General features: G+C 39.5%; 1 protein-coding gene across 1 annotated transcript in view; it reads left to right on the top strand.

Moving 5' to 3' along the window:
- Positions 1-11,720, top strand: part of SORBS1 (sorbin and SH3 domain containing 1) — a gene marked incomplete in the record, with an annotated part of 400,431 nt that extends 388,711 nt beyond the window's left edge. The window contains 1 exon segment of the mRNA XM_053691869.1: positions 453-11,720. Coding sequence (XP_053547844.1) covers positions 453-517 — 65 coding nt within the window.
- Positions 11,721-22,394: the final 10,674 nt, after the last annotated feature.

The following is a 22,394-nucleotide window of genomic DNA, read 5'->3' as shown; positions in this document are numbered from 1 at the left end:
GAACTGAGAATGCGCAATGACAGTCACCTGGGAACTGAGCATGCGCAATGACAGTCACCTGGGAACTGAGCATGCGCAATGACAGTCACCTGGGAACCAGTAACATTATCTTTCAAAAACTACTGTGACACTACTGGAGTTTTAATAAGTCGTTAAGGCAGAAATCTGCTTGAAAGTTTTCTTATTGTCTCAATAAAAATATTGTTAAAATCATTGTTATATAGTAACAAACACACATTATGTGTGATTTCTAATGTTTGGAAGGAATTACAGTAAAAAGTAATGCGAGACACTAAACTAAAAAGAGGATCATATTGTATTATATTATATCGTATTACGCTAGAAGAAGCCAGCAAGGTGGGCTGAAACGTAGGCCTTGGCCCATTATGCGCATTATATTACAGATAAGAAACATCCTGCTGTTTTTATCGCATTCTTCCTTTCTTTTACAGGTACATCAAGGAGAACAAAATTATTTGGTACTTTTCCGGGCAATTATGTCAAACTGATCTACTAGTAGCAGAAGGCGCCCTGGTAACAGGCAAAGTGACCATGATAAACCCATATTGGAAAAGTGTTTTGGTTTTGCGCTAAATATGACGATGAGCTCAGCGCTCTGCAGTACGTCTCCATGTTTCAGTATTCAGTGTAAGAAGCTATCCTGGGCGCAGTGAAGAATAATACATGTAAATCCTATTCCTAATAACCAGTTTCCTTTTCATTCTAATTCTACAACTGTTTTATGAATTAGTTTATCAGATAGCTAAAGTATTTGATTCATAAATAGATTGAGAATTGAGGATGAAAATGATCATTGGTTATTTTCCTGTTACATTTGCATTTTCGTATTTAATTGACAATGTATAATGGCAATGGCCTAGTGATTTGTTAAACAGGAGCAGGGAGGTGACAATTGGGTGCTGTGGACTCACAAAAGGATTGTTCCTCACTCATATATAGAAAACATGAAAATGTGTATCTTTATAGAATGTACAATAAAGGGCATTGGGTTCGATGTAAAATACTAAAAAACATCATACACTTTCACATCAGATACACAGCAGAATTGCTCATGTAATCGCCAACCCTCATGTGTTTATTCTCCTGAATCTTATTTACTAAGTGTGGGGAGTTATTGGGGCTGTTGGGAAAGTCTTGTACTCCATAAGCACCAAAAGTGCTACTGTGTGAGAAGGAGTTGTTGTGATGGCAATAAAGGTTACCTTCTCCTCTGCCTCATTACCCCGAAAGGCTGGAGAGAAGGAAGATGGCAGGTTCAGGGACTGAGGAAGGAGGAGACATGAGTAGGGGAGTGAGATGTTAGGGAGGTAGGGGGTGGGTGAGGTTGTGGGTGGGCATGAGGAGAGATGGGGGTTAGGAAGGAAATTGGGGGTGTCAGTTTAGACAACCAAAGTAGAGCAAAATACAGCTGTAGATAGAGGCAAAGAAATTTTGTGGTTCATAGGTAGGAAGTGAACATCACACCTCCTGTAGTATGTGAATTGTTACTGATCTGGTGACCAAAGAGAAAAGTGAACATCACACCTCCTGTAGTATATAGACTATTACTGATCTGGTGACCAAAGAGAAAAGTAAACATCACACCTCCTGTAGTATATAAACTGTTACTGATCTGGTGACCACAGAGAGAAGTAAACATCACACCTCCTGTAGTATATAAACTGTTACTGATCTGGTGACCACAGAGAGAAGTAAACATCACACCTCCCGTAGTATATAGACTATTACTGATCTGGTGACCACAGAGAGAAGTAAACATCACACCTCCTGTAGTATATAGACTATTACTGGTCTGGTGACCACAGAGAGAAGTAAACATCACACCTCCTGTAGTATATAGACTATTACTGGTCTGGTGACCACAGAGAGGAGAAGTAAACATCACACCTCCTGTAGTATATAGACTATTACTGTTCTGGTGACCACAGAGAGGAGAAGTAAACATCACACCTCCTGTAGTATATAGACTATTACTGATCTGGTGACCACAGAGAGAAGTAAACATCACACCTCCTGTAGTATATAGACTATTACTGATCTGGTGACCACAGAGAGAAGTAAACATCACACCTCCTGTAGTATATAGACTATTACTGATCTGGTGACCACAGAGAGAAGTAAACATCACACCTCCTGTAGTATATAGACTATTACTGGTCTGGTGACCACAGAGAGGAGAAGTAAACATCACACCTCCTGTAGTATATAGACTATTACTAATCTGGTGACCACAGAGAGAAGTAAACATCACACCTCCTGTAGTATATAGACTATTACTAATCTGGTGACCACAGAGAGAAGTAAACATCACACCTCCTGTAGTATATAGACTATTACTGATCTAGTGACCACAGAGAGGAGAAGTAAACATCACACCTCCTGTAGTATATAGACTATTACTGGTCTGGTGACCACAGAGAGGAGAAGTAAACATCACACCTCCTGTAGTATATAGACTGTTACTGATCTGGTGACCACAGAGAGGAGAAGTAAACATCACACCTCCTGTAGTATATAGACTGTTACTGATCTGGTGACCACAGAGAGAAGTAAACATCACACCTCCTGTAGTATATAGACTATTACTGATCTGGTGACCACAGAGAGAAGTAAACATGACACCTCCTGTAGTATATAGACTATTACTGATCTGGTGACCACAGAGAGAAGTAAACATCAAACCTCCTGTAGTATATAGACTATTACTGATCTGGTGACCACAGAGAGGAGAAGTAAACATCACACCTCCTGTAGTATATAGACTATTACTGATCTGGTGACCACAGAGAGAAGTAAACATCAAACCTCCTGTAGTATATAGACTATTACTGATCTGGTGACCACAGAGAGAAGTAAACATCACACCTCCTGTAGTATATAGACTGTTACTGATCTGGTGACCACAGAGAGAAGTAAACATCACACCTCCTGTAGTATATAGACTATTACTGATCTGGTGACCACAGAGAGAAGTAAACATCACACCTCCTGTAGTATATAGACTATTACTGATCTGGTGACCACAGAGAGAAGTAAACATCACACCTCCTGTAGTATATAGACTATTACTGGTCTGGTGACCACAGAGAGGAGAAGTAAACATCACACCTCCTGTAGTATATAGACTATTACTGATCTGGTGACCACAGAGAGAAGAAGTAAACATCACACCTCCTGTAGTATATAGACTATTACTGGTCTGGTGACCACAGAGAGGAGAAGTAAACATCACACCTCCTGTAGTATATAGACTATTACTGGTCTGGTGACCACAGAGAGAAGAAGTAAACATCACACCTCCTGTAGTATATAGACTATTACTGATCTGGTGACCACAGAGAGAAGTAAACATCACACCTCCTGTAGTATATAGACTATTACTGATCTGGTGACCACAGAGAGGAGAAGTAAACATCACACCTCCTGTAGTATATAGACTATTACTGATCTGGTGACCACAGAGAGGAGAAGTAAACATCACACCTCCTGTAGTATATAGACTATTACTGATCTGGTGACCACAGAGAGGAGAAGTAAACATCACACCTCCTGTAGTATATAGACTGTTACTGATCTGGTGACCACAGAGAGAAGTAAACATCACACCTCCTGTAGTATATAGACTATTACTGATCTGGTGACCACAGAGAGAAGTAAACATCACACCTCCTGTAGTATATAGACTATTACTGATCTGGTGACCACAGAGAGGAGAAGTAAACATCACACCTCCCTGTAGTATATAGACTATTACTGATCTGGTGACCACAGAGAGAAGTAAACATCACACCTCCTGTAGTATATAGACTATTACTGGTCTGGTGACCACAGAGAGAAGTAAACATCACACCTCCTGTAGTATATAGACTATTACTGATCTGGTGACCACAGAGAGAAGTAAACATCACACCTCCTGTAGTATATAGACAATTACTGGTCTGGTGACCACAGAGAGAAGTAAACATCACACCTCCTGTAGTATATAGACTATTACTGGTCTGGTGACCACAGAGAGAAGTAAACATCACACCTCCTGTAGTATATAGACTGTTACTGGTCTGGTGACCACAGAGAGAAGTAAACATCACACCTCCTGTAGTATATAGACTATTACTGGTCTGGTGACCACAGAGAGAAGTAAACATCACACCTCCTGTAGTATATATACTGTTACTGATCTGGTGACCACAGAGAGAAAAGTAAACATCACACCTCCTGTAGTATATAGACTGTTACTGATCTGGTGACCACAGAGAGGAGAAGTAAACATCACACCTCCTGTAGTATATATACTGTTACTGATCTGGTGACCACAGAGAGGAAAAGTAAACATCACACCTCCTGTAGTATATATACTGTTACTGATCTGGTGACCACAGAGAGGAAAAGTAAACATCACACCTCCTGTAGTATATAGACTATTACTGATCTGGTGACCACAGAGAGAAGTAAACATCACACCTCCTGTAGTATATAGACTATTACTGATCTGGTGACCACAGAGAGGAGAAGTAAACATCACACCTCCTGTAGTATATAGACTATTACTGATCTGGTGACCACAGAGAGGAGTAAACATCAAACCCCCTGTAGTATATAGACTATTACTGATCTGGTGACCACAGAGAGGAAGTAAACATCACACCTCCTGTAGTATATAGACTATTACTGATCTGGTGACCACAGAGAGAAGTAAACATCACACCTCCTGTAGTATATAGACTATTACTGATCTGGTGACCACAGAGAGAAGTAAACATCACACCTCCTGTAGTATATAGACTATTACTGATCTGGTGACCACAGAGAGGAGTAAACATCACACCTCCTGTAGTATATAGACTATTACTGATCTGGTGACCACAGAGAGAAGTAAACATCACACCTCCTGTAGTATATAGACTATTACTGATCTGGTGACCATAGAGAGAAGTAAACATCACACCTCCTGTAGTATATAGACTATTACTGATCTGGTGACCACAGAGAGAAGTAAACATGACACCTCCTGTAGTATATAGACTATTACTGATCTGGTGACCACAGAGAGAAGTAAACATCACACCTCCTGTAGTATATAGACAATTACTGGTCTGGTGACCACAGAGAGAAGTAAACATGACACCTCCTGTAGTATATAGACTATTACTGATCTGGTGACCACAGAGAGAAGTAAACATCACACCTCCTGTAGTATATAGACTATTACTGATCTGGTGACCACAGAGAGGAGTAAACATCACACCTCCTGTAGTATATAGACTGTTACTGATCTGGTGACCACAGAGAGAAGTAAACATCACACCTCCTGTAGTATATAGACTATTACTGATCTGGTGACCACAGAGAGAAGTAAACATGACACCTCCTGTAGTATATAGACTATTACTGATCTGGTGACCACAGAGAGAAGTAAACATCACACCTCCTGTAGTATATAGACAATTACTGGTCTGGTGACCACAGAGGAGAAGTAAACATGACACCTCCTGTAGTATATAGACTATTACTGATCTGGTGACCACAGAGAGAAGTAAACATCACACCTCCTGTAGTATATAGACTATTACTGATCTGGTGACCACAGAGAGGAGTAAACATCACACCTCCTGTAGTATATAGACTGTTACTGATCTGGTGACCACAGAGAGAAGTAAACATCACACCTCCTGTAGTATATAGACTATTACTGATCTGGTGACCACAGAGAGGAGAAGTAAACATCACACCTCCTGTAGTATATAGACTGTTACTGATCTGGTGACCACAGAGAGGAGAAGTAAACATCACACCTCCTGTAGTATATAGACTGTTACTGATCTGGTGACCACAGAGAGGAGAAGTAAACATCACACCTCCTGTAGTATATAGACTATTACTGATCTGGTGACCACAGAGAGGAGAAGTAAACATCACACCTCCTGTAGTATATAGACTATTACTGATCTGGTGACCACAGAGAGAAGTAAACATCACACCTCCTGTAGTATATAGACTATTACTGATCTGGTGACCACAGAGAGGAGAAGTAAACATCACACCTCCTGTAGTATATAGACTATTACTGATCTGGTGACCACAGAGAGGAGAAGTAAACATCACACCTCCTGTAGTATATAGACTATTACTGATCTGGTGACCACAGAGAGGAGAAGTAAACATCACACCTCCTGTAGTATATAGACTGTTACTGATCTGGTGACCACAGAGAGGAGTAAACATCACACCTCCTGTAGTATATAGACTATTACTGATCTGGTGACCACAGAGAGAAGTAAACATCACACCTCCTGTAGTATATAGACTATTACTGATCTGGTGACCACAGAGAGGAGTAAACATCACACCTCCTGTAGTATATAGACTATTACTGATCTGGTGACCACAGAGAGGAGAAGTAAACATCACACCTCCTGTAGTATATATACTGTTACTGATCTGGTGACCACAGAGAGGAAAAGTAAACATCACACCTCCTGTAGTATATAGACTATTACTGATCTAGTGACCACAGAGAGAAGTAAACATCACACCTCCTGTAGTATATAGACTATTACTGATCTGGTGACCACAGAGAGAAGTAAACATCACACCTCCTGTAGTATATAGACTATTACTGATCTGGTGACCACAGAGAGAAGTAAACATCACACCTCCTGTAGTATATAGACTATTACTGGTCTGGTGACCACAGAGAGAAGTAAACATCACACCTCCTGTAGTATATAGACTATTACTGATCTGGTGACCACAGAGAGAGGTAAACATGACACCTCCTGTAGTATATAGACTATTACTGATCTGGTGACCACAGAGAGGAGAAGTAAACATCACACCTCCTGTAGTATATAGACTATTACTGATCTAGTGACCACAGAGAGAAGTAAACATCACACCTCCTGTAGTATATAGACTATTACTGATCTGGTGACCACAGAGAGAAGTAAACATCAAACCTCCTGTAGTATATAGACTATTACTGATCTGGTGACCACAGAGAGGAGAAGTAAACATCACACCTCCTGTAGTATATAGACTATTACTAATCTGGTGACCACAGAGAGAAGTAAACATCAAACCTCCTGTAGTATATAGACTATTACTGATCTGGTGACCACAGAGAGGAGAAGTAAACATCACACCTCCTGTAGTATATAGACTATTACAGATCTGGTGACCACAGAGAGGAGAAGTAAACATCACACCTCCTGTAGTATATAGACTATTACTGATCTGGTGACCACAGAGAGGAGAAGTAAACATCACACCTCCTGTAGTATATAGACTATTACTGATCTGGTGACCACAGAGAGAAGTAAACATCACACCTCCTGTAGTATATAGACTATTACTGATCTGGTGACCATAGAGAGAAGTAAACATCACACCTCCTGTAGTATATAGACTGTTACTGGTCTGGTGACCACAGAGAGAAGTAAACATCACACCTCCTGTAGTATATAGACTGTTACTGATCTGGTGACCACAGAGAGAAGTAAACATCACACCTCCTGTAGTATATAGACTATTACTGATCTGGTGACCACAGAGAGAGGTAAACATCACACCTCCTGTAGTATATAGACTATTACTGATCTGGTGACCACAGAGAGAAGTAAACATCAAACCCCCTGTAGTATATAGACTATTACTGATCTGGTGACCACAGAGAGAAGTAAACATCAAACCCCCTGTAGTATATAGACTATTACTGATCTGGTGACCACAGAGAGAAGTAAACATCACACCTCCTGTAGTATATAGACTGTTACTGATCTGGTGACCACAGAGAGGAGAAGTAAACATCACACCTCCTGTAGTATATATACTGTTACTGATCTGGTGACCACAGAGAGGAGAAGTAAACATCACACCTCCTGTAGTATATAGACTGTTACTGATCTGGTGACCACAGAGAGAAGTAAACATCAAACCCCCTGTAGTATATAGACTATTACTGATCTGGTGACCACAGAGAGAAGTAAACATCAAACCCCCTGTAGTATATAGACTATTACTGATCTGGTGACCACAGAGAGAAGTAAACATCACATCTCCTGTAGTATATAGACTATTACTGATCTGGTGACCACAGAGAGGAGAAGTAAACATCACACCTCCTGTAGTATATAGACTGTTACTGATCTGGTGACCACAGAGAGGAGAAGTAAACATCACACCTCCTGTAGTATATAGACTATTACTGATCTGGTGACCACAGAGAGGAGAAGTAAACATCACACCTCCTGTAGTATATAGACTATTACTGATCTGGTGACCACAGAGAGAAGTAAACATCAAACCCCCTGTAGTATATAGACTATTACTGATCTGGTGACCACAGAGAGAAGTAAACATCACACCTCCTGTAGTATATAGACTGTTACTGATCTGGTGACCACAGAGAGAAGTAAACATCACACCTCCTGTAGTATATAGACTATTACTGATCTGGTGACCACAGAGAGAAGTAAACATCACACCTCCTGTAGTATATAGACTATTACTGATCTGGTTACCACAGAGAGGAGAAGTAAACATCACACCTCCTGTAGTATATAGACTGTTACTGATCTGGTGACCACAGAGAGGAGAAGTAAACATCACACCTCCTGTAGTATATAGACTATTACTGATCTAGTGACCACAGAGAGGAGAAGTAAACATCACACCTCCTGTAGTATATAGACTGTTACTGATCTGGTGACCACAGAGAGGAGAAGTAAACATCACACCTCCTGTAGTATATAGACTATTACTGATCTGGTGACCACAGAGAGAAGTAAACATCACACCCCCTGTAGTATATAGACTGTTACTGATCTGGTGACCACAGAGAGAAGTAAACATCACACCTCCTGTAGTATATAGACTGTTACTGATCTGGTGACCACAGAGAGGAGAAGTAAACATCACACCTCCTGTAGTATATAGACTATTACTGATCTGGTGACCACAGAGAGAAGTAAACATCACACCTCCTGTAGTATATAGACTATTACTGATCTGGTGACCACAGAGAGAAGTAAACATCACACCTCCTGTAGTATATAGACTATTACTGATCTGGTGACCACAGAGAGAAGTAAACATCACACCTCCTGTAGTATATAGACTATTACTGATCTGGTGACCACAGAGAGAAGTAAACATCAAACCTCCTGTAGTATATAGACTATTACTGATCTAGTGACCACAGAGAGAAGTAAACATCACACCTCCTGTAGTATATAGACTATTACTGATCTGGTGACCACAGAGAGAAGTAAACATCACACCTCCTGTAGTATATAGACTATTACTGATCTGGTGACCACAGAGAGGAGAAGTAAACATCACACCTCCTGTAGTATATAGACTGTTACTGATCTGGTGACCACAGAGAGGAGAAGTAAACATCACACCTCCTGTAGTATATAGACTATTACTGATCTAGTGACCACAGAGAGGAGAAGTAAACATCACACCTCCTGTAGTATATAGACTGTTACTGATCTGGTGACCACAGAGAGGAGAAGTAAACATCACACCTCCTGTAGTATATAGACTATTACTGATCTGGTGACCACAGAGAGAAGTAAACATCACACCTCCTGTAGTATATAGACTGTTACTGATCTGGTGACCACAGAGAGAAGTAAACATCACACCTCCTGTAGTATATAGACTATTACTGATCTGGTGACCACAGAGAGAAGTAAACATCACACCTCCTGTAGTATATAGACTATTACTGATCTGGTGACCACAGAGAGGAGTAAACATCACACCTCCTGTAGTATATAGACTATTACTGATCTGGTGACCACAGAGAGAAGTAAACATCACACCTCCTGTAGTATATAGACTATTACTGGTCTGGTGACCACAGAGAGAAGTAAACATCACACCTCCTGTAGTATATAGACTATTACTGATCTGGTGACCACAGAGAGAAGTAAACATCACACCTCCTGTAGTATATAGACTATTACTGATCTGGTGACCACAGAGAGGAGTAAACATCACACCTCCTGTAGTATATAGACTATTACTGATCTGGTGACCACAGAGAGAAGTAAACATCACACCTCCTGTAGTATATAGACTATTACTGATCTGGTGACCACAGAGAGAAGTAAACATCACACCTCCTGTAGTATATAGACTATTACTGATCTGGTGACCACAGAGAGGAGAAGTAAACATCACACCTCCTGTAGTATATAGACTATTACTGGTCTGGTGACCACAGAGAGAAGTAAACATCACACCTCCTGTAGTATATAGACTATTACTGGTCTGGTGACCACAGAGAGAAGTAAACCTCACACCTCCTGTAGTATATAGACTGTTACTGATCTGGTGACCACAGAGAGGAGTAAACATCACACCTCCTGTAGTATATAGACTGTTACTGATCTGGTGACCACAGAGAGGAGAAGTAAACCTCACACCTCCTGTAGTATATAGACTATTACTGATCTGGTGACCACAGAGAGAAGTAAACATCACACCTCCTGTAGTATATAGACTATTACTGATCTGGTGACCACAGAGAGAAGTAAACATCACACCTCCTGTAGTATATAGACTATTACTGATCTGGTGACCACAGAGAGGAGAAGTAAACATCACACCTCCTGTAGTATATAGACTATTACTGGTCTGGTGACCACAGAGAGAAGTAAACCTCACACCTCCTGTAGTATATAGACTGTTACTGATCTGGTGACCACAGAGAGGAGTAAACATCACACCTCCTGTAGTATATAGACTGTTACTGATCTGGTGACCACAGAGAGGAGAAGTAAACCTCACACCTCCTGTAGTATATAGACTATTACTGATCTGGTGACCACAGAGAGAAGTAAACATCACACCTCCTGTAGTATATAGACTAATACTGATCTGGTGACCACAGAGAGGAGAAATGTCCTTTAAATGTTACATTTGTGTCACATCCAGATTTTCTCAGCCCTGGTCACCCATCGAGGTTACAGAACATAGGTTTGATTTGATTGTAGGAGAATTCTGAAGCTTACAATGACCTTTTACAAAACTAAATAGTGCAGACAGCTGAGCATAACTTCACCACATGACTCCTGTAAAACAGTTTCATTTATTACACAAAAAGGAAAGCTCTGCAGCAGAATTGCACACAAGTTCCCAATGCCCTTGGTCATAACAAGATATAATGTAACAGGACTAGTTTATGCTTTTATACCAGCTTATTAACACTTGCAGCTCTGATCATGTGACTAGCAATAGGTTTTGATATATTTGCCCTCTTCTGGTAATAAAGTTTATTTTTGCCACAAGTTAGAAATGTTTCCTAAGAGATAGAGGCTGTAAATATGTACATTTGACTTGTAAAGAATATGTATGTTATCTTGTATAGAAAAAATAATTTAACTATTGAGAGGATGGGAAAAGATTATAGAAGTTGGAGAACAAAATGTTTCTGAAGTTAATTTTAATGAAGGAATTTCCGTTAGGGCTTCAATGGAAGAGCAGAGCACAATAGAATATCACTGTTCACTATTTTATTAATGTTTTAACTTTGTTTTTAAGCCACAGTATTTAGTTTGCTACAAACTGGTTCATTCACAGGTTTGCGACTATTGTTAAGACATCATACTTCACTTCACGAGTTGCATTGTGTGTTCCTATTGCAGTGCATTATATTTTGAGTCATAATAAATAGAGCATTGATATCGGTGGTGTCTGTGATATTTTGTGTCGCTCATCCTTTTGTCCTGTGTGTCTCAATACTGTACAATGTGACCGGGCCGATTGTCAAGATCTCGCTGGGATGGCGAGAAATCATTAGCTTATGTTACTGAGCACCGTAATGTGCAGTAAGTGTCGCTACTTCACATAAAGCACTTTAGTGATCTCCCACAGTCCCCAAGGTAAAAACTGCCTTTAAATCAATCCCTGAGGGTCTCGCAATACTGATGCGGCAGCTTATAAAGAGCTTTAGAGAATAGGGCCCTTAGCAATGCCAGGCACAATGTTCGTAGAGAAATGATTCAAGCTAGCAACAATAACAGTTACTAAAGAGACATGCTAATGTGTAACTGTCTATAAAGAGTACCAGCTGGTGCCCACAGATGGCAGCACCTACCAAGCTAACAATAACAGTTACTAAAGAGACATGCTAATGTGTAACTGTCTATAAAGAGTACCAGCTGGTGCCCACAGATGGCAGCACCTACCAAGCTAACAATAACAGTTACTAAAGAGACATGCTAATGTGTAACTGTCTATAAAGAGTACCAGCTGGTGCCCACAGATGGCAGCACCTACCAAGCTAACAATAACAGTTACTAAAGAGACATGCTAATGTGTAACTGTCTATAAAGAGTACCAGCTGGTGCCCACAGATGGCAGCACCTACCAAGCTAACAATAACAGTTACTAAAGAGACATGCTAATGTGTAACTGTCTATAAAGAGTACCAGCTGGTGCCCACAGATGGCAGCACCTACCAAGCTAACAATAACAGTTACTAAAGAGACATGCTAATGTGTAACTGTCTATAAAGAGTACCAGCTGGTGCCCACAGATGGCAGCACCTACCAAGCTAACAATAACAGTTACTAAAGAGACATGCTAATGTGTAACTGTCTATAAAGAGTACCAGCTGGTGCCCACAGATGGCAGCACCTACCAAGCTAACAATAACAGTTACTAAAGAGACATGCTAATGTGTAACTGTCTATAAAGAGTACCAGCTGGTGCCCACAGATGGCAGCACCTACCAAGCTAACAATAACAGTTACTAAAGAGACATGCTAATGTGTAACTGTCTATAAAGAGTACCAGCTGGTGCCCACAGATGGCAGCACCTACCAAGCTAACAATAACAGTTACTAAAGAGACATGCTAATGTGTAACTGTCTATAAAGAGTACCACCTGGTGCCCACAGATGGCAGCACCTACCAAGCTAACAAGACAAATTTCTAGCTTCAATGAGAACTGCAATTACAGTGACATTAAATTAACAAACGTTCTTGAATCAGACAGAGAATGACATTTAAAGAGTTTTCAGTTTGATTCTGTTATGAAATTTACTTTGATTTCTTGTTAACCTTTGTTGAAAAGCATAACTAAGTATGCTCAAAAGCAGCAGTGCACTAATGGGAGCTAGCTGTTGATTGGTGGCTAAACATACGTGCCTCTTGTCATTGGCTCATGTGATGCGTTCAGCTAGCTCCCTAACATCTAGATTACAAGTTTTGCGCTATAGAGGGTGTGAAACGAATGCAACAAAAGTTGCGTTATTTCACCCTCCATAGCGATTCCATTACAAGTTTCTAAAAAGCCTCCTTGTGCGTGCGATATGGTGGCGATGAGCTGATTTGAACAGCCAATAGGATTTCACTAGCTGTCATCCTATTGGCTGATTTGAATTTCAAAAATGCCACCGGGATAAAGATAGAAGATGCCGCCTGGATGGATTAAGACTTCGCCGCCTGGATGTCCGGACTTCAGAAGCTAAAAGTGGATCATCGGGAATTAGTGTTTAGGGGTTTTTTTAAACTTTTTTTTAGGTGTGTTTTTTTTTTTTTTAAAGATAGGGATATTGTAATTTTAATTTAAAGTTAGGGGATTGTTAGGCTTAGGGGTTAATAATTTAATTTAGTTTTTTGCAATGTGGGGGGCTGGCGGTTTAGGGGTTAATAGGTTTATTTAGTGGTGGCGATGTTGTGGAGCTGCGGAATAGGGGTTAATAACTTTTATTAGTGGCAGCGATGTGGGAGGCCAGAGGTTTAGGGGTTACTAACTTTAGTGGTGGCGATGTCGGGGAGCTGCGGAATAGGGGTTAATAACTTTTATTAGTGGCGGCGATGTCGGGAGCAGCAGGTTAGGAGTTAATAACTTTATTTAGTGGTGGCAATGTCGGGGAGCTGCGGAATAGGGGTTAATAACTTTTTAGTGGCGGCGATGTCGGGAGCAGCAGGTTAGGGGTTAATAACTTTAGTGGTGGCGATGTCGGAGAGCTGCGGAATAGGGGTTAATAACTTTTTATTAGTGGCGGCGATGTCGGGAGCAGTAGGTTAGGGGTTAACTTTAGTGGCGGCGATGTCGGGAGCAGTAGGTTAGGGGTTAATAACTTTATTTAGTGGTGGCAATGTTGGGGAGCTGTGGAATAGGGGTTAATAACTTTTATTAGTGGCGGCGATGTCGGGAGCAGCAGGTTAGGGGTTAATAACTTTAACATAGTGTTTGGGATGCGGGAGGGCGGCGGAATAGGGGTTAATAGGTAGCTTATGGGTGTTAGTGTACTTTGTAACAGTTTAGTTATGAGTTTTGTGTAACAGTTTTGTTGTGCAACACTCATAACTACTGCTCTCAGATGGGGGTATGGATCGTGTCGGTATAGGCTGTAACGCAAGCATTTTAGCCTCACCGCTCAATCTGTAATACCGGCGCTATGGAAATCCCATGCAAAAATATTTGGAGTGCGGGATTGACGTTGCATTATTGGCTAAAATGCTTGCAATACAGCTATACCGACAAAACTCGTAATGGCTTTGTTACGGTTTTTATGCTGAAATGGCCATTATTTCAGTGTTAAAACCGTAACGCAAAACTCGTAATCTAGGTGATAGTGCATTGCTGCTTTGGAGCTGGCTTTGCAAGGGTTAAACACACAGTTATATACAAGCAATTGTGCTCTAACATATTTAGCTGTTTCTGTCTGTTTACTGGGTCGGATCCTAAGGGGACCTATAACGTTTCCTAGTACGACCAGCCTCAGAGCATCTCACACACAAGACTCATATCCCAGATACTCACTGTCCCTTTAAGTCTGAGAACTGAACGAGCACCCAGCAGCTACACAAGCCCAAACTTGCCAAATATCAGCCCTTTCTGCTGAACCACAGACAATGACAGCAGCAAGTTCTGTTGCCCCCAGACTCAAGTCCATAATCCCTCCTCCTAAAAAGGAAAGTGGTGAGTGCAGTTTGTCTATTCAAAAACAATTGCAGCAAAATGGGTGTTAATCTGTTCTAACTTCTTTATATGTAGTAAAGACAGGATACAGGTCATGTGACATAGAGCACTAAGGTAACTATTAGTACTAAATAAAGAGAGGACACAGGTCATGTTACAGAGTACTAAGGTAACTATTAGTACTAAATAAAGAGAGGATACAGGTCATGTGACATAGAGCATTAAGGTAACTATTAGTACTAAATACAGAGAGGACACAGGTCATGTGACATAGAGTACTAAAGTAACTATTAGTACTAAATAAAGAGAGGACACAGGTCATGTGACATAGAGTACTAAAGTAACTATTAGTACTAAATACAGAGAGGACACAGGTCATGTGACATAGAGTACTAAAGTAACTATTAGTACTAAATAAAGAGAGGACACAGGTCATATGACAGAGCACTAAGGTAACTATTAGTACTAAATAAAGAGAGGACAAAGGTCATGTGACAGAGTACTAAGGTAACTATTAGTACTAAATAAAGAGAGGACACAGGTCATGTGACAGAGTACTAAGGTAACTATTAGTACTAAATAAAGAGGGCACAGGTCATGTGACATAGAGTACTAAGGTAACTATTAGTACTAAATAAAGACAGGACACAGGTCATGTGACATAGAGAACTAAGGTAACTATTAGTAATAAATAAAGAGAGGACACAAGTCATGTAACAGAGTACTAAGGTAAATATGAATAATAAATAAAGAGAGGACACAGGTCATGTGACAGAGTACTAAAGTAACTATTAGTACTAAATAAAGAGAGGACACAGGTCATGTGACAGAGCACTAAGGTAACTATTAGTACTAAATAAAGAGAGGGCACAGGTCATGTGACATAGAGCATTAAGGTAACTATTAGTACTAAATACAGAGAGGACACAGGTCATGTGACATAGAGTACTAAAGTAACTATTAGTACTAAATAAAGAGAGGACACAGGTCATATGACAGAGCACTAAGGTAACTATTAGTACTAAATAAAGAGAGGACACAGGTCATGTGACAGAGTACTAAGGTAACTATTAGTACTAAATAAAGAGAGGACACAGGTCATGTGACAGAGTACTAAGGTAACTATTAGTACTAAATAAAGAGGGCACAGGTCATGTGACATAGAGTACTAAGGTAACTATTAGTACTAAATAAAGACAGGACACAGGTCATGTGACATAGAGAACTAAGGTAACTATTAGTAATAAATAAAGAGAGGACACAAGTCATGTGACAGAGTACTAAGGTAAATATGAATAATAAATAAAGAGAGGACACAGGTCATGTGACAGAGTACTAAAGTAACTATTAGTACTAAATAAAGAGAGGACACAGGTCATGTGACAGAGCACTAAGGTAACTATTAGTACTAAATAAAGAGAGGACACAGGTCATGTGACAGAGTACTAAGGTAACTATTAGTACTAAATAAAGAGTACACAGGTCATGTGACATACAGTACTAAGGTAACTATTTGTACTAAATAAAGAGAGGACACAGGTCATGTGACATAGAGTACTAAGGTAACTATTAGTACTAAATAAAGAGAGGACACAAGATATGTGACATTGAGCACTAAGGTAACTATTAGTACTAAATAAAGAGAGGACACAGGTCATGTGACAGAGTACTAAGGTAACTATTAGTACTAAATAAAGAGAGGACACAGGTCATGTGACAGAGTACTAAAGTAACTATTAGTACTAAATAAAGAGAGGACACAGGTCATGTGAAATAGAGTACTAAAGTAACTATTAGTACTAAACAGGGGCGTATTTAGGTTTTGTGCTGCCCTAGGCACTCAAAATTCTGCTGCCCCCTCCCCCCCCCAAGAAAAAAAAAAAAGGTTTTAGGCCTTTTTCCCCTTAATATTTTTGTGGGTCAGTGTGTAAAATGTTTTTTTTTTTTTTTCTTTTTTTTTATTCATAACAATTCAAAAGAAAATGGCTAGCAAAACACTTGCATACAGGTGGGTTAGATTGCATGCATCTCATACCATTTTCTCCCTGAGAGCTGAGAGAAGTGAGAGAAAAGAAGGGGAGGGGAGAAAAGGGAGGGAAAGGAAATAAGGAAGGGAGGGAGAAGAGAAAAGTGGGTAGGGAGAGGAGAAAATGGGGGAGAGAAAGAAGGGAGGGAAAGAAAGTGATAGAAGGGAGCAAGGGATGGAGTTGAGAGAAAGAAGGGAGGGAGGAAGGGAGGGAAAGAAATAAGGGAGGGAGTTGAGGGAGGGAGTGAGTTGAGGAAGGGAGGAAGAAAGGGAAAGAAGGGAGCGAGGAAGGGAGAAAAAGAAGAATACTCTTTGAAAACTATCACTGCCCTTTACATGCAACAGCATACAGTAATTACCATCATTCAAGTAATGAAACGTTTTAAGTGTCCGTTTACTATTTACTCTGTGGGTTCCTGAATGCAGAGAAAGCTATTATTAGTAGCTAACATACATTAGCGCTGAGAGTTTATGATTAGACATCACAAGCTGATCTAAGCAGTGCACAGACGCATCCAGTCTGTTAGTAACTAAGACCTGCAATAAGCACTGCGCTCACAGATCCACCACAGCATATCGGCACAAGGTCTTCTCCAGCCTCACCTTGTAAGCATATCCCCAGGCAAGTTTCTCACCAAGAATGCTTCCACTGCAAAAATGCCGGCAGCTCTAAATGAAGCAACGGTTTAAAGGAGCACTGCCTGTAAAGAGCGACCTTAATCAGTGCACGTGCCTTGTCTTCTCTGTAAGAGCCTGCACTTTATCGCTCACTGTACTGTGTGCTGTCTTTTAGAGAGGATAGGGGACATGTGCTGCCCCTCCCAAATCTGCTGCCCTAGGCACCGGCCTTGTTGGCCTAGGCCATAATACGCCCCTGGTACTAAATAAAGAAAGGACACAGGTCATGTGACATAGAGAACTAAGGTAACTATTAGTACTAAATAAAGAGAGGACACAAGTCATTTGACAGAGTACTAAGGTAACTATTAGTACTACATAAAGAGAGGACACAGGTCATGTGACAGAGTACTAAGGTAACTATTAGTACTAAATAAAGAGGAGACACAGGTCATGTGACATAGAGAACTAAGTTAACTATTAGTACCAAATAAAGAGAGGACACAGGTCATGTGACATAGAGCACTAAGGTAACTATTAGTATTAAATAAAGAGAGGACACAGGTAATGTGACATAGAGTACTAAAGTAACTATTAGTACTAAATAAAGAGGACACAGGTCATGTGACATAGAGTACTAAGGTAACTATTAGTACTAAATACAGAGAGGACACAGGTCATGTGATATAGAGCACTAAAGTAACTATTAGAACTAAATAAAGAGAGGACACAGGTCATGTGAAATAGAGTACTAAGGTAACTATTTGTACTAAACAAAGAGAGGACACAGGTCATGTGACATAGAGTACTAAGGTAACTATTAGTACTAAATAAAGAGCGGACACAGGTCATGTGACATAGAGCATTAAGGTAACTATTAGTACTAAATACAGAGAGGACACAGGTCATGTGACATAGAGTACTAAGCTAACTATTAGTACTAAATAAAGAGAGGACACAGGTCATGTGTAGTGACATAGAGCACTAAGGTAACTATTAGTACTAAATAAAGAGAGGACACAGGTCATGTGACATAGATCACTAAGGTAACTATTAGTACTAAATAAAGAGAGGACACAGGTCATGTGACATAGAGCACTAAGGTAACTATTAGTACTAAATAAAGAGAGGACACAGGTCATGTGACATAGAGCACTAAGGTAACTATTAGTACTAAATAAAGAGGGCACAGGTCATGTGACATAGAGCACTAAGGTAACTATTAGTACTAAATAAAGAGAGGACACAGGTCATGTGACATAGAGCATTAAGGTAACTATTAGTACTAAATACAGAGAGGACACAGGTCATGTGACATAGAGTACTAAGCTAACTATTAGTACTAAATAAAGAGAGGACACAGGTCATGTGTAGTGACATAGAGCACTAAGGTAACTATTAGTACTAAATAAAGAGAGGACACAGGTCATGTGACATAGATCACTAAGGTAACTATTAGTACTAAATAAAGAGAGGACACAGGTCATGTGACATAGAGCACTAAGGTAACTATTAGTACTAAATAAAGAGAGGACACAGGTCATGTGACATAGAGCACTAAGGTAACTATTAGTACTAAATAAAGAGGGCACAGGTCATGTGACATAGAGCACTAAGGTAACTATTAGTACTAAATAAAGAGAGGACACAGGTCATGTGACAGAGTACTAAGGTAACTATTAATACTAAATAAAGAGAGGACACAGGTCATGTAACATAGAGTACTAAGGTAACTATTAGTACTAAATAAAGAGAGGACACAGGTCATGTGTAGTGACATAGAGCACTAAGGTAACTATTAGTACTAAATAAAGAGAGGACACAGGTCATGTGACATAGAGTACTAAGGTAACTAACTATAAGTACTAAATAAAGATAGGACACAGGTTGTGACAGAGTACTAAGGTAACTATTAGTACTAAATAAAGAGAGGACACAGGTCATGTGACATAGAGCACTAAAGTAACAATTAGTACTAAATAAAGAAAGGACACAGGTCATGTGACATAGAGTACTAAGGTAACTATTAGTACTAAATAAAGAGAGGACACAGGTCATGTGACATAGAGTACTAAGGTAACTATTAGTACTAAATAAAGAGAGGACACAGGTCATGTGACATAGAGTATTAAGGTAACTATTAGCACTAAATAAAGAGAGGACACAGGTCATGTGATAGAGTACTATGGTTACTATTAGTACTAAATAAAGAGACGACACAGGTCATGTGACAGAGTGCTAAGGTAACTATTAGTACTAAATAAAGAGAGGACACAGGTCATGTGACATAGAGCACTAAAGTAACTATTAGTACTAAATAAAGAGAGGACACAGGTCATGTGACATAGAGTACTAAGGTAACTATTAGTACTAAATAAAGAGAGGACACAGGTCATGTGACATAGAGCACTAAGGTAACTATTAGTACTAAATAAAGAGGGCACAGGTCATGTGACATAGAGCACTAAGGTAACTATTAGTACTAAATAAAGAGAGGACACAGGTCATGTGACAGAGTACTAAGGTAACTATTAATACTAAATAAAGAGAGGACACAGGTCATGTAACATAGAGTACTAAGGTAACTAACTATAAGTACTAAATAAAGATAGGACACAGGTTGTGACAGAGTACTAAGGTAACTATTAGTACTAAATAAAGAGAGGACACAGGTCATGTGACATAGAGCACTAAAGTAACAATTAGTACTAAATAAAGAGAGGACACAGGTCATGTGACATAGAGTACTAAGGTAACTATTAGTACTAAATAAAGAGAGGACACAGGTCATGTGACATAGAGTACTAAGGTAACTATTAGTACTAAATAAAGAGAGGACACAGGTCATGTGACATAGAGTATTAAGGTAACTATTAGCACTAAATAAAGAGAGGACACAGGTCATGTGATAGAGTACTATGGTTACTATTAGTACTAAATAAAGAGACGACACAGGTCATGTGACAGAGTGCTAAGGTAACTATTAGTACTAAATAAAGAGAGGACACAGGTCATGTGACATAGAGCACTAAAGTAACTATTAGTACTAAATAAAGAGAGGACACAGGTCATGTGACATAGAGTACTAAGGTAACTATTAGTACTAAATAAAGAGAGGACACAGGTCATGTTAAATAGAGTACTAATGTAACTATTAGCACTAAATAGAGGACACAGGTCATGTGACATAAAGCACTAAGGTAACTTTTAGCACTAAATAAAGAGAGGACATAGGTCATGTGACATAGAGTACTAAGGTAAGTATTAGTGCTAAATAAAGAGAGGACACAGGTCATGTGACATAGAGCACTACGGTAACTATTAGTACTAAATAAAAAAAGGACACAGGTCATGTGACAGAGTACTAAGGTAACTATTAGTACTAAATAAAGAGAACACAGGTCATGTGACACAGAGTACTAAGGTATCTATTAGTACTAAATAAACAGATGACTCAGGTCATGTGACAGAATACTAAGGTAACTATTAGTACTAAGTAAAGAGAGGACACAGGTCATGTGACATAGAGCACTAAGGTAACTAGTAGTACTAAATAAAGAGAGGACACAGGTCACGTGACATAGAGCACTAAAGTAATTATTAGTACTAAATAAAGAGAGGACACAGGTCATGTGACATAGAGTACTAAGGTAACTATTAGTACTAAATAAAGAGAGGACACAGGTCATGTGACAGAGTACTAACATAACTATTAGTACTAAATAAAGAGGACAAAGGTCATGTGGCATAGAGTACTAAGGTAACCATTAGTACTAAATAGAGGACACAGGTCATGTGACAGAGTACTAAGGTAACTATTAGTACTAAATAAAGAGTACACAGGTCATGTGACATACAGTACTAAGGTAACTATTAGTACTAAATAAAGAGGACACAGGTCATGTGACATAGAGTACTAAGGTAACTATTTGTACTAAATAAAGAGAGGACACAGGTCATGTGACATAGAGTACTAAGGTAACTATTAGTACTAAATAAAGAGAGGACACAAGATATGTGACATTGAGCACTAAGGTAACTATTAGTACTAAATAAAGAGAGGACACGGGTCATGTGACAGAGTACTAAGGTAACTATTAGTACTAAATAAAGAGAGGACACAGGTCATGTGACAGAGTACTAAAGTAACTATTAGTACTAAATAAAGAGAGGACACAGGTCATGTGAAATAGAGTACTAAAGTAACTATTAGTACTAAATAAAGAAAGGACACAGGTCATGTGACATAGAGAACTAAGGTAACTATTAGTACTAAATAAAGAGAGGACACAGGTCATGTGTAGTGACATAGAGCACTAAGGTAACTATTAGTACTAAATAAAGAGAGGACACAGGTCATGTGACATAGAGTACTAAGGTAACTAACTATAAGTACTAAATAAAGATAGGACACAGGTTGTGACAGAGTACTAAGGGAACTATTAGTACTAAATAAAGAGAGGACACAGGTCATGTGACATAGAGCACTAAAGTAACAATTATTACTAAATAAAGAGAGGACACAGGTCATGTGACATAGAGCACTAAGGTAACTATTAGTACTAAATAAAGAGAGGACACAGGTCATGTGACATAGAGTATTAAGGTAACTATTAGCACTAAATAAAGAGAGGACACAGGTCATGTGATAGAGTACTATGGTTACTATTAGTACTAAATAAAGAGATGACACAGGTCATGTGTAGTGACATAGAGAACTAAGGTAACTATTAGTACTAAATAAAGAGAGGACACAGGTCATGTGACAGAGTACTAAGGTAA

Source organism: Bombina bombina, chromosome 9, assembly GCF_027579735.1.
Source record: "Bombina bombina isolate aBomBom1 chromosome 9, aBomBom1.pri, whole genome shotgun sequence".
Lineage (NCBI taxonomy): Eukaryota > Metazoa > Chordata > Amphibia > Anura > Bombinatoridae > Bombina > Bombina bombina.
Note: the sequence above shows the minus strand (reverse complement) of the source record. Positions and strands in the feature narration are given on the sequence as shown.